The sequence below is a fragment of the Anas acuta genome, chromosome W, assembly GCF_963932015.1.
Source record: "Anas acuta chromosome W, bAnaAcu1.1, whole genome shotgun sequence".
Lineage (NCBI taxonomy): Eukaryota > Metazoa > Chordata > Aves > Anseriformes > Anatidae > Anas > Anas acuta.
The window spans coordinates 2,786,501-2,799,534 of NC_089016.1; the positions used below are offsets into that span (position 1 = coordinate 2,786,501).

At 51.5% G+C, this 13,034-nt stretch overlaps 1 protein-coding gene and 1 long non-coding RNA gene across 2 annotated transcripts in view; one reads left to right on the forward strand and one right to left on the reverse strand.

Annotated features, from left to right (window-relative positions):
* LOC137847138 (uncharacterized) overlaps nucleotides 1-13,034 on the forward strand; it is a 120,312-nt gene that overhangs the window by 21,422 nt on the left and 85,856 nt on the right. The gene's annotated exons all lie outside the window — the stretch shown is intronic.
* LOC137847116 (olfactory receptor 14C36-like) lies at nucleotides 5,402-6,334 on the reverse strand. Its single transcript, XM_068665396.1, has one exon. It carries the CDS (start codon nucleotides 6,332-6,334, stop codon nucleotides 5,402-5,404), a length of 933 nt encoding a protein of 310 aa, XP_068521497.1.

The following is a 13,034-nucleotide window of genomic DNA, read 5'->3' on the forward strand; positions in this document are numbered from 1 at the left end:
AGTTCTGGGTACTGGGTATCCAGAGAACAACCGGTTTTGCCGCTAAAGACTGAGGCAAAGAAGGCATTAAGCACCTCTGCCTTTTCCTCATCTCTTGTAACTAAGTTTCCCCCTGCATCCAGTAAAGGATGGAGATTCTCCCTAGTCCTCCTTTTTGTGTTGATGTATTTATAACAGCGTTTTTTGTTATCTTTAACGGCAGTAGCCAGATTGAGCTCCAGATGAGCTTTGGCCTTCCTAATCTTGTCCCTGCACAGCCTCGCTACATCCTTATAGTCCTCCTTAGTGGCCTGCCCAATTTTCCAAAGATTATAAACCCTCTTTTTTCTCCTAAGCTCAAGCCACAATTCTCTGTTGAGCCAGGCTTGTCTTCTTCCCCGCTGGCTCATCTTTGGGCACGTGGGAACAGACCGCTCCTGCGCCATTAGGATTTGCCTCTTGAAGAGCGCCCAGCCTTCCTGGACCCCTCTGCCCTTCAGAACCGCCTCCCATGGGACTCCACCAACTAGTGTCCTGAGCAGCCCAAAGTCAGCCCTCCGAAAGTCCAATACAGTGGTTTTACTGGTTCCCTTCCTGGCCCCGCCAAGTATAGTGAACTCCACCATTTCGTGGTCACTCTGCCCAAGACTGTTCCCGACAATCACATCCTCCACCAGTCCTTCTCTGTTTGTGAAGAGAAGGTCTAGCGCGGCACCACCCCTGGTAGGTTCACTAATCAGCTGCGTCAGGAAGCTATCTTCCACTTCCTCCAGAAACCTCCTAGACTGCTTCCTCTGGGCTGTGTTGTGCTTCCAGGATATGTCAGGGAAGTTGAAGTCCCCCACAAGTACAAGCGCTGACGATTTCGCAACTTCTGTCAGCTGCCTGTAGAACTCCTCATCCGTCTCCTCATCCTGGTTCGGCGGTCTATAGCAGACCCCGACCAGGACACTAGCCTTGTTGTCCCTGCCGATCCTAACCCAAAGGGACTCGATCTTGTCATTCCTAGCCTCGAATTCTACAACATCGAAAGACTCTCCAATATAGAGAGCCACACCGCCACCCCTTCTGTGCTGCCTGTCCCTTCTGAAGAGCCTATAGCCAGGCATCGCAGCACTCCAGTCATGAGACTGGTCCCACCACGTTTCCGTGATGGCAACCAAGTCGTAGCCTGCCCGCTGCACGATGGCTTCCAGCTTCTCCTGTTTGTTACCCATGCTGCGTGCATTGGTGTAGATGTACTTCAGCTGGGCCTTTACCTTATCCTCCGGCCTTGCCACTGCTCCCCCTGGCACAGCCCCAACAGTCCTTGCTTCAGCCCCATCCCCCTTCTTACCTAGTTTAAAGCCCTATCAATGAGCCCTGCCAGCTCCTGGCCCAGGATCCTTTTTCCCCTAAAGGATAGGGACCCGTCTACGGCCATCAGACCAGGTGCTGAGTAAACTGCCCCATGGTCGAAAAACCCAAGATTTCTGCGTAGGCACCAGCCCCGGAGCCACGTGTTTATCAGGTGGGCTTTCCTTGTCCTCTCCGTACCCCTCCCTGTCAACGTAGGGATGGACGAAAATACTACCTGCACTCCTGCTCCGTCCACTAACCGTCCCAGCCCCCTAAAGTCTCTTTTGATAGCCTTCAGGCTTCTGTCATCAATGTCGTCACTGCCCGCCTGGACTATCAGGAGAGGATAATAATCAGAGGGGCGTACCAGGTTGGGGAGCTTCCTGGCAACATCCCTGAGCCTGGCCCCAGGGAGGCAGCAGACTTCCCTACGGGTAGGGTCAGACCGACAAATAGGGCCCTCTGTCCCCCTAAGGATAGAGTCTCCCACGACAATCACCCTTCTTTCTTTCTTGGTGGAGGCAGTCCTGATGCGTGGAGTCCACCTCCTCGCCCTAGGCATCCTCCTGGGAACACTTTCTATCTCTTCCTCAGTTGCTGGTCTCTCAATCTCCAGGGCCTCAAATCTGTTTCGTAAGGGCACCTGGGAAGGTGGGGCCGGAAGGGGAGGGCATCGCCTGCCATGTCACGCAGGGACCTGTCTCCACTCCTCCTCAACTCCCAGATCCCCTCCCTCTGTCCGACGGCGACAGGGCAGGTGGTCCACCCCCGTTTGGGGTGTCTCACCCTGGTACCTCTCATTGCCTGACAGGACACATTGGGTGACACACACGCTGGTGATTCCAGGACCAAAGGGAATCCTCATAGGTATTCCAGCTTGGCTCAGGGCATGTGCTTACCCTACTCTGAGCTGGAAAGATCCCCAAAGTGCTCAATGCAGTATTTCCAGCCTGTGGAGTTGAAGTAATAGTCAAACAAGCTTTGAGAATGTGCCCCAACACACACCTGCACAGTCATGGGCCTCCTGCTGCCTCCTGAGACCCTGAGACACAGCTGAACTCAGCAGAACATCCCCACCCATCTCCTCTTTGAGTCCTGTGAGCTGACCATATCCATGTCACCTCACCTGCCTCCTCCAAGACCAAGGGATTGCTGTAGGACCTTTCATGCCCTGCTCAGCTTCATGAGGCCAAACTGCTTCAGTTAGGTGATTAGACTGCAGGAATGCAGGATTTGGGGCTTAGGTGTTCAGGTTAAGGTTTAGGGATTAGATTTTGCCTTCCAGGGTTAGTGGTTGGGCAGAGTATTAGAGGGAGACCTGTGTTTACTACGTTGGCTTCTAGTCTGTGTCTAGTGTAGAGACTATGTTATCTGTTGGGATTTTCGTCAGGGCTCTGTTGAGGAATCATGTCATGGAATTCAGTGCTAAGGATGAAAGGCTGAGGAATAGGGTGAGAATTGAGCTAAGAGTGTACGGTAAGGCCTTATGGGTTTGGGACTTGGCTAACCAATGCCAGGTGAGGTTTGAGGTTAGTAGTGGACTCCTTGCAGAGAGAGGGATAGCATTTAGGTGTAGGGGTAGGGCCTACGGTTACTGCTTAGAAATATTGCCAGGGCTTGACATGGATGTTTTCCTAGTAAGTGTTGCAGCAGCACAGCCTTGTCTGAACCCCTCTCACCTTTCTGTTAGCCAAGTCCCTCTTCTCTCCCCCAAATTTCCCACCTTTATTCACCCAGATTTCCCCTGGCCTCCCCAAATGTGTCACCCTGTTGGGGGCAGCTTCCTGAAGGCCTTTGTGACCTCAGAGGTTCTGCCTCCCTGCTGTTGTCCAGACAGGGGCTGGGACACAAGTGACCTCACAGCCAGCATCCACAGGGCTGCAAGGAACTGTTGTGATCATGAGGCTTCTTTCCAGCCTACCCAGGAGCACCAGGTGCATTCCCTTCACAGTCCCTCGGGTACTCTGCCTGCCAACCAGCTCATGCTTCAGAAGGTCTTCTACATGTCCAGACTCACGTTTCCTCATGCAGCCTTTAGCAACACCATTGCATCCTAAAGGAAATGCCCACCCATGTGTGGAAAAGTGATTCAAGAACTTTATATATACTTTGGGAAAACATATATTTTAGGCAAACTCTGCAGAGGAGTTGGTGTTACAGTTATGACAGCTAGGATTGCTTTATTCAGATGGTATTCTAGGGGACCATACCTCCAATGGGAAGTGAACTTTAGACTCTCTCTGTCCCACTGGCATTTATGGCACCCTTAGGGAACAGCTTATGGCACTTGAATTTACTCAGGTTCATCTCACCACACCCATACCGAGTGCAGTCTCGTATGGACAAGGGAAACATGAACTCATAATGTAGTCATTTAGTGTCCATATCCAGAGGAAGAAACCATCTGTGTGAGCTGCAGAAGGGGCCCAGTGCTGGGAACAGTGGTTGCAAGTTGAATAGTTTCTGGCACTTGTGTTCACTCAGGTTCATCTCACTGCACCAGTACTATGGGCAGTCTCATATGGACAAGGGAAATGTGGATTCCTGATGTAGTCATTTGGTGTCCTTCCATGTAGAAACAAATCACCTCTGTGAGCTGGGCCAAGAGCCCAGTGCTGGGAAAGGTGGTTGTGAGGGGCTGCTCTGGGACCGTTGTCCTGGGGCAGCATCTGCCAGGGTGTCCAGAGGACGAGGGCCCAGCCCAGCCCCTGTTCTGCTGCTCTTCCCTGTCTTTGCCAGGAGACCAGCACAGCCTAGACCCTCCCCAGCTCTCCACACCTCCCCGTCCTCTCCCCAGCCCAGTCCAGCCCAGCAGAGCAGCCCAGGCTGGAATGGCCCCAAAGCAGCAAGTGGAAAAGTGGAGGGCAGTGGCACTGTCCCTGCTGCTGACATCTGCAAATTACCTCACCTCCTCGCCTTCCCCTTGTAGAAGAGACACACAAGCCTCATTGAGTCCAACTCATTTCCAATGTCAGAGACACTTTGGGGTGATTCATTCAATCTAGTCTTTGAAATTTCGCCAGAGGTTTAACAACTAATTCAGCAGACTGCTTTCTCTGTGTTTGCTGTGTTCCCTGCAGTTGCAGAGCTCTCCTTTGCCTGTTCCAGCCCAGATTTAGCACCTTACCTCTGGGTGGCTCCACCTTGGACATGTTCATGCTCTGTGGGCTCTGTGCCCTGTTGACTCCCTGGCACACACATCCCTGCCAATCCCCTGGGCTCTCCTGGTGACTTCCACTTCTCTCCAGAAAGACACAAGCCTGCCTTCACACCTATTGCATGCTGTGGATACAGGCAAGTGAAGTCACCATCCCTATGGTTGCCAGACACCAGCAGGCAATTCCAAAATCAGCCCTCCCGGCCTAAAAGTTGATCCTTGGTGATCAGCTGATCTGGTCGCACTGAGACCACAGAGAAACAAGCAAAGCAAGGAGCCTCCTTTGAGTCCATTCCTTTGCAATATCCATGAGATGAGATGTGGGAGAAGAGCTGAGCCTTCAGGCACTTCCCTCAGTGCCAGATCCCCTTTTATGCTGGAGGTGCTGGTACGGAACCAGCTGTGTTAGAGACCCTGGCCTGTGGACAAAGGACTTCCCCACAGCTGCTCAGTGAGCAAGCAACAAGAGCAATCAGAACTCACAGCAACAGAAGGGCTCTGAAGGAGAGTGTGGGAGGTGAAAGAGAGCACCTCAGAACAGACCAAGCCCTCAGGCTCCCTGGCAATGCTGCTGTGCCAGGACTCTTCTCCCCTCCACCTCTGCACACAGCCAAGTGCCTCTGCAGTTCCACCACAGGTGTCTGAGGAAGGATCTCAGGCAAGAAAGTCACTGCAGGGTCCTTTCTTTTATTTAAATATACAGAGAGCCTGGTTCATTGTTTCCACCAAGTTTTGGAGTCACTCAAGCAGGCATATACTGAAATGAAGGGGAGGAAAAATGTTATGTCTTTGTACCTTTGTAGACACAATCATAAGTAAGGCAAAACCAACCAAACAAACAAAACAGCAAGTCACACTCACAGAAAACAAACATTTGGGAATATAATGAGTAACATTGTAAGTGATATGCTGATGAAAACAGGCCATTTATTGCTTCTGACACACTCCAGTGATCACTTTCCACACTGCATCCTTGAGCTCCTGGTTCCTCATGCTGTAGATGAGGGGGTTCACTGCTGGAGGCACCACCGAGTACAGAACTGCCAGCAAAAGATTCAGGGAGGAAGAGGACATGGAGGGGGGTTTCAGGTAGGCAAATGTGCCACTGCTGATGAACAGGGAGACCACAGCCAGGTGAGGGAGGCATGTGGAAAAGGCTTTGTGCCGTCCCTGTTGTGAGGGTATCTTCAGCACAGCCCTGAAGATCTGCACATAGGACAGCACAAGGAAAACAAAACACCCCGATGCTACAGTGACACTAAGCATAAGAAGCCCAACTTCTCTGAGGTAGGCATCTGAACAGGAGAGCTTGAGGATCTGGGGAATATCACAGAAGAACTGGTCCAGGGCATTGCCTTGGCAGAGGGGGAGGGAAAAGGTATTGGCAGTGTGCAGCACAGCATAGAGAAAAGTACAGCCCCAGGCAGCTGCTGCCATGTTGACACAAGTTCTACTGTCTATTATTGTCCTGTAGTGCAGGGGTTTGCAGATGGCAACATAGCGGTCATAGGCCATAATGGTGAGAATCGAAAACTCTGCTGAAAGGAAAAAGAAAAAGAAAAATACCTGAGCAGCACAACCTGTGTAGGAAATGGTCATTGTGTCCCACAGGGAATTGGCCATGGCTTTGGGAACAGTGGTGGTAATAGTGCCCAGGTCGAGGAGGGCGAGGTTGAGGAGGAAGAAGTACATGGGGGTGTGAAGGCGGTGGTCACAGGCTACAGCTGTGAGGATGAGGCCGTTGCCCAGGAGGGCAGCCAGGTAGATGCCCAGGAAGAGCCCGAAGTGCAGGAGCTGCAGCTCGTGTGTGTCTGCGAATGGCAGGAGGAGGAACTCTGTGGGGAAGCTGCTGTTGGACATTTGCAGCCTCAAGGCATGGATGGCTGTCAGTGGTGGAAAAGACACGGAACAAGTTAGAGAGATTTCTCTGTGCAATACCTATAGCTATATATTATGTTACATCGAGACCTCCTCAGGAGGACAAACTGCTACTTCCTTTTGAGGAACAAGTTCTCCTGCCTCTAGCTCTCGGTTTTACTTCCTAAGGGTGTACAGGGACCAGACAGATCCTCTGTGGGCTCAGCCAGAGTCAGTACTGCCCTACAGCGTCTGCTGAAAACCACGGGGGATGGATTTCAGGTGCCCACTGGCCAGAGGTATCTCAGTATTTTAGGTGCTAAGCAGGACATCTAACAATATGTTGGGAAACAATGAAGTATGTAGGTTAAACTGTGTGGAGGAAAATTGTGAGGCTCCACACAGACCTACAGGTCTCTTTCAGTAGAATAATCTAACAGCCTCACTGACTGACACAATCTGACAACTCCATTAGCATTTCCCTCACTGCTCTTCAGGGCAGAAAAGTGAAAGCACAGACTCTCAAGAGTACTTTCCCTGCAGGTAGTTCTGGAGTCAATCTTCCTTGTCAAGAATCATACCCAGAGATACCCTGTGGGTACTGTGAGCTGTCTGCCCCACGCACCAGCCTCTGGAGGCGGAGGGGGCTCCTTCCATCCACAGTTTCTCCCCGCAGAACCCTGGGCAGCTCCTCGGGCAGGCTGAGCACTGAGCCCGGCAGGCAGCAGAGGCCCTGCCCCAGCACACAGCTCCTGGGGCACAGCAGGGACCCTGCTCTGCACCATAGCCCTGGCCACCCCTGTGTGGTGGTTTGACCATGCTAGGCAGCTAAACACCACAACCGCTGTCTCACTCCCCCTCCTTAGATGAGGAGGAAAAGAAGTAAAGTAAAGAAAAACTCATGGATTGAGATAAGGATAATTTAATTAAACGAACAAATGAATAATTATTAAGGAAGTACTATTATTATACTATTATAATACTATTATTATCTAAACAATTTAAAGAAAAAAAAAAAAGGAAAGGGGGAAAGGGAGAGGGAAAGGGAAAAAAAATAAAATAAAGGCCATGTAGAAGTGCAGAGGAAAGAAATTACTCTCTAGTTCCCACAAATGAGTGATGCTTGACCATATCCTTGCAGCAGAGACTCAACACACGTAGCTGGTGTTTGGGAGGAGGACTGACATTTTCACGAGAGCCCACCCCTCCCTTATTCTTCCTTTTTCCACCTTTTATTGCTGAGTGTGACATCATATGGTATGGAATATTCCTTTGGTTGGTTGAAGTCAGCTGCCCTGGTGATGTTCCTTTTCTTGCTTTTTTTTGCCCACACCCTAAGAGTGTTAGAGAGAGTCCTGATGCTGTGTCAGCACTGCTCAGCAGCAGACACAGCACTGGTGTGATAGCACTGCTGTTCTAGCTACAAGTGCAGAGCACAGCAGTGTATGGGCTGCTGCAGGGAAAGTTAACATCCCAGCCAGACCCAGTACACCCTGCTTGCACCTTGCCTGCGCAGCATGCAGCTGTAACCACAAGAAGAAACCATCATCCCCTGTCCCTGTGACAGCTTTGGCAAGGTAATCCCTGCTCTGGAGCTTCTCATTCTTCTCTTATCCAAAGAAACTCTGAGAGTCCTCCTGAAAGTTCCCATAGGTTGAGGGATTTTCCAGCAAATCTGGAGATGGCACCAGGAACAACAGCTGCGTTGCCCTGCAGCCACAGACTTACCCTGTTCAGGGCTGTGAAGATTTCTCCCGCTGTGAGCTCTCAGCATCCCCCCTCCACACTGCCTTTAACATCTCCCTCCCTTCTCTCAGCCACCCTTGTCCCCTGCAGGCAGTGTCCCCAGCCCTGCTGTGCTGTGCAGAGGAGCTGCTCCTGGGCAGAGCTGTCTCTCTGCAGTGCTGCCCACTTGCCAGGAGATCCCATTGGGCCCAGGAGCCCATCCCAGCTCAGCAGCACAGAAAGCTCTTGACAAGTCCCTGGGCCTCCAGGGGAATCAACTTTGAAACAAACTGGAGAGGGAGTTAGGAGAATACAATAACTTACTAACTTTTTAGAAAAGAATTTACTGGGCTGGGCTGGGAAGAGGACAGGAAGGTGTGGAGAGCTGGGGAGGCTGGGCTGGGCTGGCCTCCTGCAAGAGTCAGGGAGGACCAGCAGAGCAGGGGCTGGGCTGGGCTCTTGTTCTCTAAAGACTACATGTGGAAACGTGAGTCTGGATGTGTGGCCGGCCTTCTGAAGCATGAGCTGATTGGCAGGCAGAGTACCTGAGGGACTGTGCAGGGCATCCCCTGCACACACTGCTCCTGGAGGACCTGGAAAGAGGCCTCCAGAGCACAACAGCTCCTTGTAGTCCTGTGGATGCTGGCTGTGAGGTCACTTGTGTCCCAGCCCCTGGCTGGCCAACAGCAGGGAGGCAGAGCCTCTGAGGTCATAAAGGCCATCAGAAAGCTGCCCCCAACAGCGTGTCTCCTCTGGGGAGGCCAGGGAAAAGCTGGGAGAATAAAGGTGGGAGATCTGGGGGAGGTAAGAGGGAACTGACTAAGAGAAAGGAAAGATTCTGAAGAAGAGAGAGGGGTTCAGGTAAGGCTACTGCTGCTGCAACACTTAGTGGGAATAAATTCATGTTAGATCCTGACAATATTTCTAACAAGTAACCATTAATCCTAGGCCTACTCTTAAGCACTATCTCTCATCCTGAAATGAATCCTCTGTAGTAATCACCAACCTCGAACCTTACCCTGAAGACAAAGCCCATAACCACTCAGACACAACCACTTACCATTTTTTACCCCATTGCTCACCATAATCCACAGCCCTTAATTCCTAGCATTAAATTGCCTTAACCCTAGCCCTCACTCAGGAAGAAATGAAACCATAACCAAAAATCCAGCCCATAGCCTAAACACTGAATGGGTTGACAAAGCAGAACACCAAAGCCTTCCCCATAGCCTCTTTCTAAACACTAACCTGGAAGGCAAGGTCTAATCCCTAGACCTAAACCAGAACACCTAATCCTCAAATCCCTCATTCCTGGACTTTAATAATGAAAACGAAGTGTCTGGCTGTGGAGGTGACTCTGAGGTCACTTCTGCCTCTGGAGCTGATAGGCCATCAGCAGGAGCATGGCTGGGCAAGGGACTGGGAGCAGGTATGTGTCTTGGTTGTGTCTATCTGAGGAGCTAAAAAGCCTGCAGGAAGGCTATGTTGCTTGGAAGATCATGGAGAGGTTCCTTTTGTCTGTTCAGTTGACTGGCCACAGGAAAGCTGATAGGTTGGGATGCCTGTGTGAAGGATGGTTTCTGAGATGTTGGAAATTCCCTTCATCACAGAAAACTTACCCTGATCACGGTGAGAGAAAACTTGCTAGAAATTGAGGCTTGGATGATGGAGACAGGGCATGAGAGGGAAGATACATTGCTAAAAGGCTTTAGTGTCAGAGGTCACCTGGAGGGAATCCGTTCTCCGTCCATATCTTTGTGTTTCAAGGCACAGCTGGAGAAGGTACATGAATCATCAGTGAAGGCACAGCAATGCTAAGCAAGGTAGGAAAACAAGATGCATGTTTTCAGCCTGCAGGGAAACTGGGACGGGTGTGGGACATCATTGGGCAGCCAGTGGTGGAGATGGACAAGGACACTGGCAAGAGTAGACTTAGCCATTAAAAACAAGGTCTTGTCCCCTTGGCTATTGCAGGTCTCTCTGCCACCAAGGCTTAGGAGGAGACATGTTGTCCTATTAGCAATGGGGGCTCGTCACCTCTTGGCACCTCCTGACAGAGGCTAGGAGGTATCACACCATTGTCTTTCACTTGTCACTGCATACCCCACATCCCACTGTCTGAGGAAGAGCCCAGAGCCTCACATGAGGGACAGAACATCTCTGCCCAGAGCTGGCATCAGGGTTTGGTCTTTGTGCTTGATGAACCAAATCCAGCTTTCTCTCAGCCTCAGAGCCACCTTCAAAGTGCCTTGGCCAACCTGTAATCATGACCTCCAATTGACTCATCAGTCTCCTTTCAGGAGCTGAAGTTGTTGGACTTTGCAGAAGCTATACTTCGGGGTTATTAAGACATAGCAAGCCCTGAGTGTCTCTTAAGGAGGTCTGGACAGGTAGGAGAAGTCTGACCCTTTATGGACAACTTTGCTCCTCACCTTCCAACCCCACTATTTCTGTCATTGCCCCACCAGGATTTGCATCACTTCTGACATCAGACTTCTCCACAGAAGTCTGCAGTTGCACCTTGTAGATCCCTTGCACCAGCTCCCTCCTTAGAGAAATGGACATGAAGGAGACCATGGTGGAGCAGGTGGACCTGCACTGAAGAAGGCTGCAGCCTGTGGAGGAACCCCACCAGAGTAGATTCTGGCCCAGAGCTGTAGCCCGTGGAGAGGAGCCCACTCAGGAGCAGGTGACCTGGCAGGAGCTGCTGCCCGTGGGGGACCCAGGTTGGAGCAGTGTGCTCCTGAGGGATGGACCCCGTGGTACGGACCCATATCTGAAGCAGTTCTGGAGTATCTGAAGAGTTGCTGCCTGTGGGAAGCCCACACAGGATCAGTTTGGGAAGGATGTGATCCCATGGGAGGGATCCCACGTTGGAGCAGGGGAAGAGAGTGACCAAGAAGATCAGAAACAAAGTGCTATAGATTGACCACAGACCCCCTTCCCCTGTTCCCCTGTGCTGCTCGGGAGGAGGAGGTGGAAGATGGTAGATGGGGGAAAGTGTTCTGGGCTTTCTTTACTTTGTTTCTCACCTTTTTAGATTGTTAGTAATAGGCAATAAATTTTACAGTCTATCCCCCTACTCTGAGTCTGTTTTGCCCATCACAATAGTTTTTGAGCACTCTCCCTGTCCTTCTCTCAACCTTTGAGCCCTTTGCATCGTATTTTCTCCCCCTTTCCTTTTGAGGAAGGGGGAGTGATAGAGTGGTTGTGTTGGAGCTCAGCTGCCCACCCAAGTAAAACCACCACAGCTTGGAAGAGGTGATCCATGAAGACCAAGCAGCTTTATCCTCTTTGGTCCCTCTTTCCTGAAGGGCTTTGTCCCATGGGACTCTACAAAGGAGATGCCCAAAGAGGCCAAGTCTTCTTTCCTGAAGTCCAGGGTAGTGAGCCTGCTGTGCTCCCTCCTTGCTGCACTTAGCATCCTAAACTACACCATTTCATGGTCACTGCAGCCCAGGCTGCCCTTGAGCTTCACATTCCCCACCAGCCCCTCCTTGTTGCTGATAACGAGGTCCAGCATAGCACTTCTCTCCGCTATCAATGGAAGAAGGAAGGTATCATTAATGCATAACAGGACCTTCCAGGATTGACTATGCCCTGCTGTGCTGTCCCTCCAGCAGATACCAGGTCCCCCCTGAGGACCAGGGCTTTTGAATGTGAGGCTGCTTCTATCTGTTTATAGAGGGCGTCATCTGCTGGTCTTGCCGATCAGGTGGCTTGCAGCAGACTCCCACTATAATGTCCCCTGTCCCTACCCTCTCTTTACTGCTGACACATCAGCTTGCTGTCAGATCCTCACTCATCCCTAAGCAGGGCTCTATGCACTCCAGCTGCTCACACACTGAACTGAAGCTGCCACACTGAACTGAAGCAACTGAACAAGGTCCTGTGGGTTTGTGGCAGTGTGTGAGGGGAGCTTCATCACAGAAGGATCATCACATGGATCAAGGGTTTCCAGCTGGGGATGAGATGCCACAAATGGATAGGTGCACTGCACAAGGGTACCTAACCCCTCCCCATCCCTGCCTGTGTGTCCTATTTGTTATTGGCCATGAACAGAGTTTTCCAGAGGGAATATTTACACCTCTCAGTGACAGTCAAACTCTCTTAGGAATAACTGTAATTCTGTACTCAGCCTCTCTCTGCTGTTTCAAAGGGATATTTGGCAATTATTTGAGTTGACTTTAAAGTATGTTCTGCAAAAGTGACTCTTGCTTTGCAGGAGCTGTCAGCCCTGGATCCCCAGGGACATCTCAAGAGAGACAAGAAGTAAAGAGGCAGCAAAGCCTAGGGCTGGAGCTGTGCTGCTGAGCTGGGCTGGGCTCCTGGGCCCAAGGGGAGCTCCTGGCAAGTGGGCAGCACTGCAGAGAGACAGCTCTGCCCAGGAGCAGCTCCTCTGCACAGCACAGCAGGGCTGGGGGCACTGCCTGCAGGGGACAAGGGTGGCTGAGAGAAGGGAGGGAGATGTTAAAGGCAGTGTGGAGGGGGGATCCTGAGAGCTGACTGTGGGGGAAATCTTCAGAGCCCTGAACAGGGTAAGTCTCTGGCTGCAGGGCCGCACAGCTGTTGTTCTTGGTGCCATCTCCAGATTTTCTGGCAAATCCCACAGCCTGTGGGAGCTTTCAGGAGGACTCTCAGAGCTTCTTTGGAAAAGAGGAGAATGAGAAGATCCAGAGCCAGGATTTCCTTTGAAAACTGTCAGAAGTCCAGGACGTGAGGGTTCATTCATATGGGGCTGGTTGCAGGCTGTGCAGCTGGGGTGCAGGCAGGGGTGTCCAGGGCTGTGGTGCAGAGCAGGGTCTCTGCTGTGCCCCAGGGGCTGTGTGCCAGGGCAGGGCCTCTGCTAGCTGCCAGGCTCAGCACTCAGCCTGCCTGAAGAGTTGAGCACACAACAGGTGGAATGGGGTATGTGAGCAATAGCAGGGAGGAGATGTGGGGACAGGGAAGGAGCTGCCAGCAGGGACAGCTCCAGGCA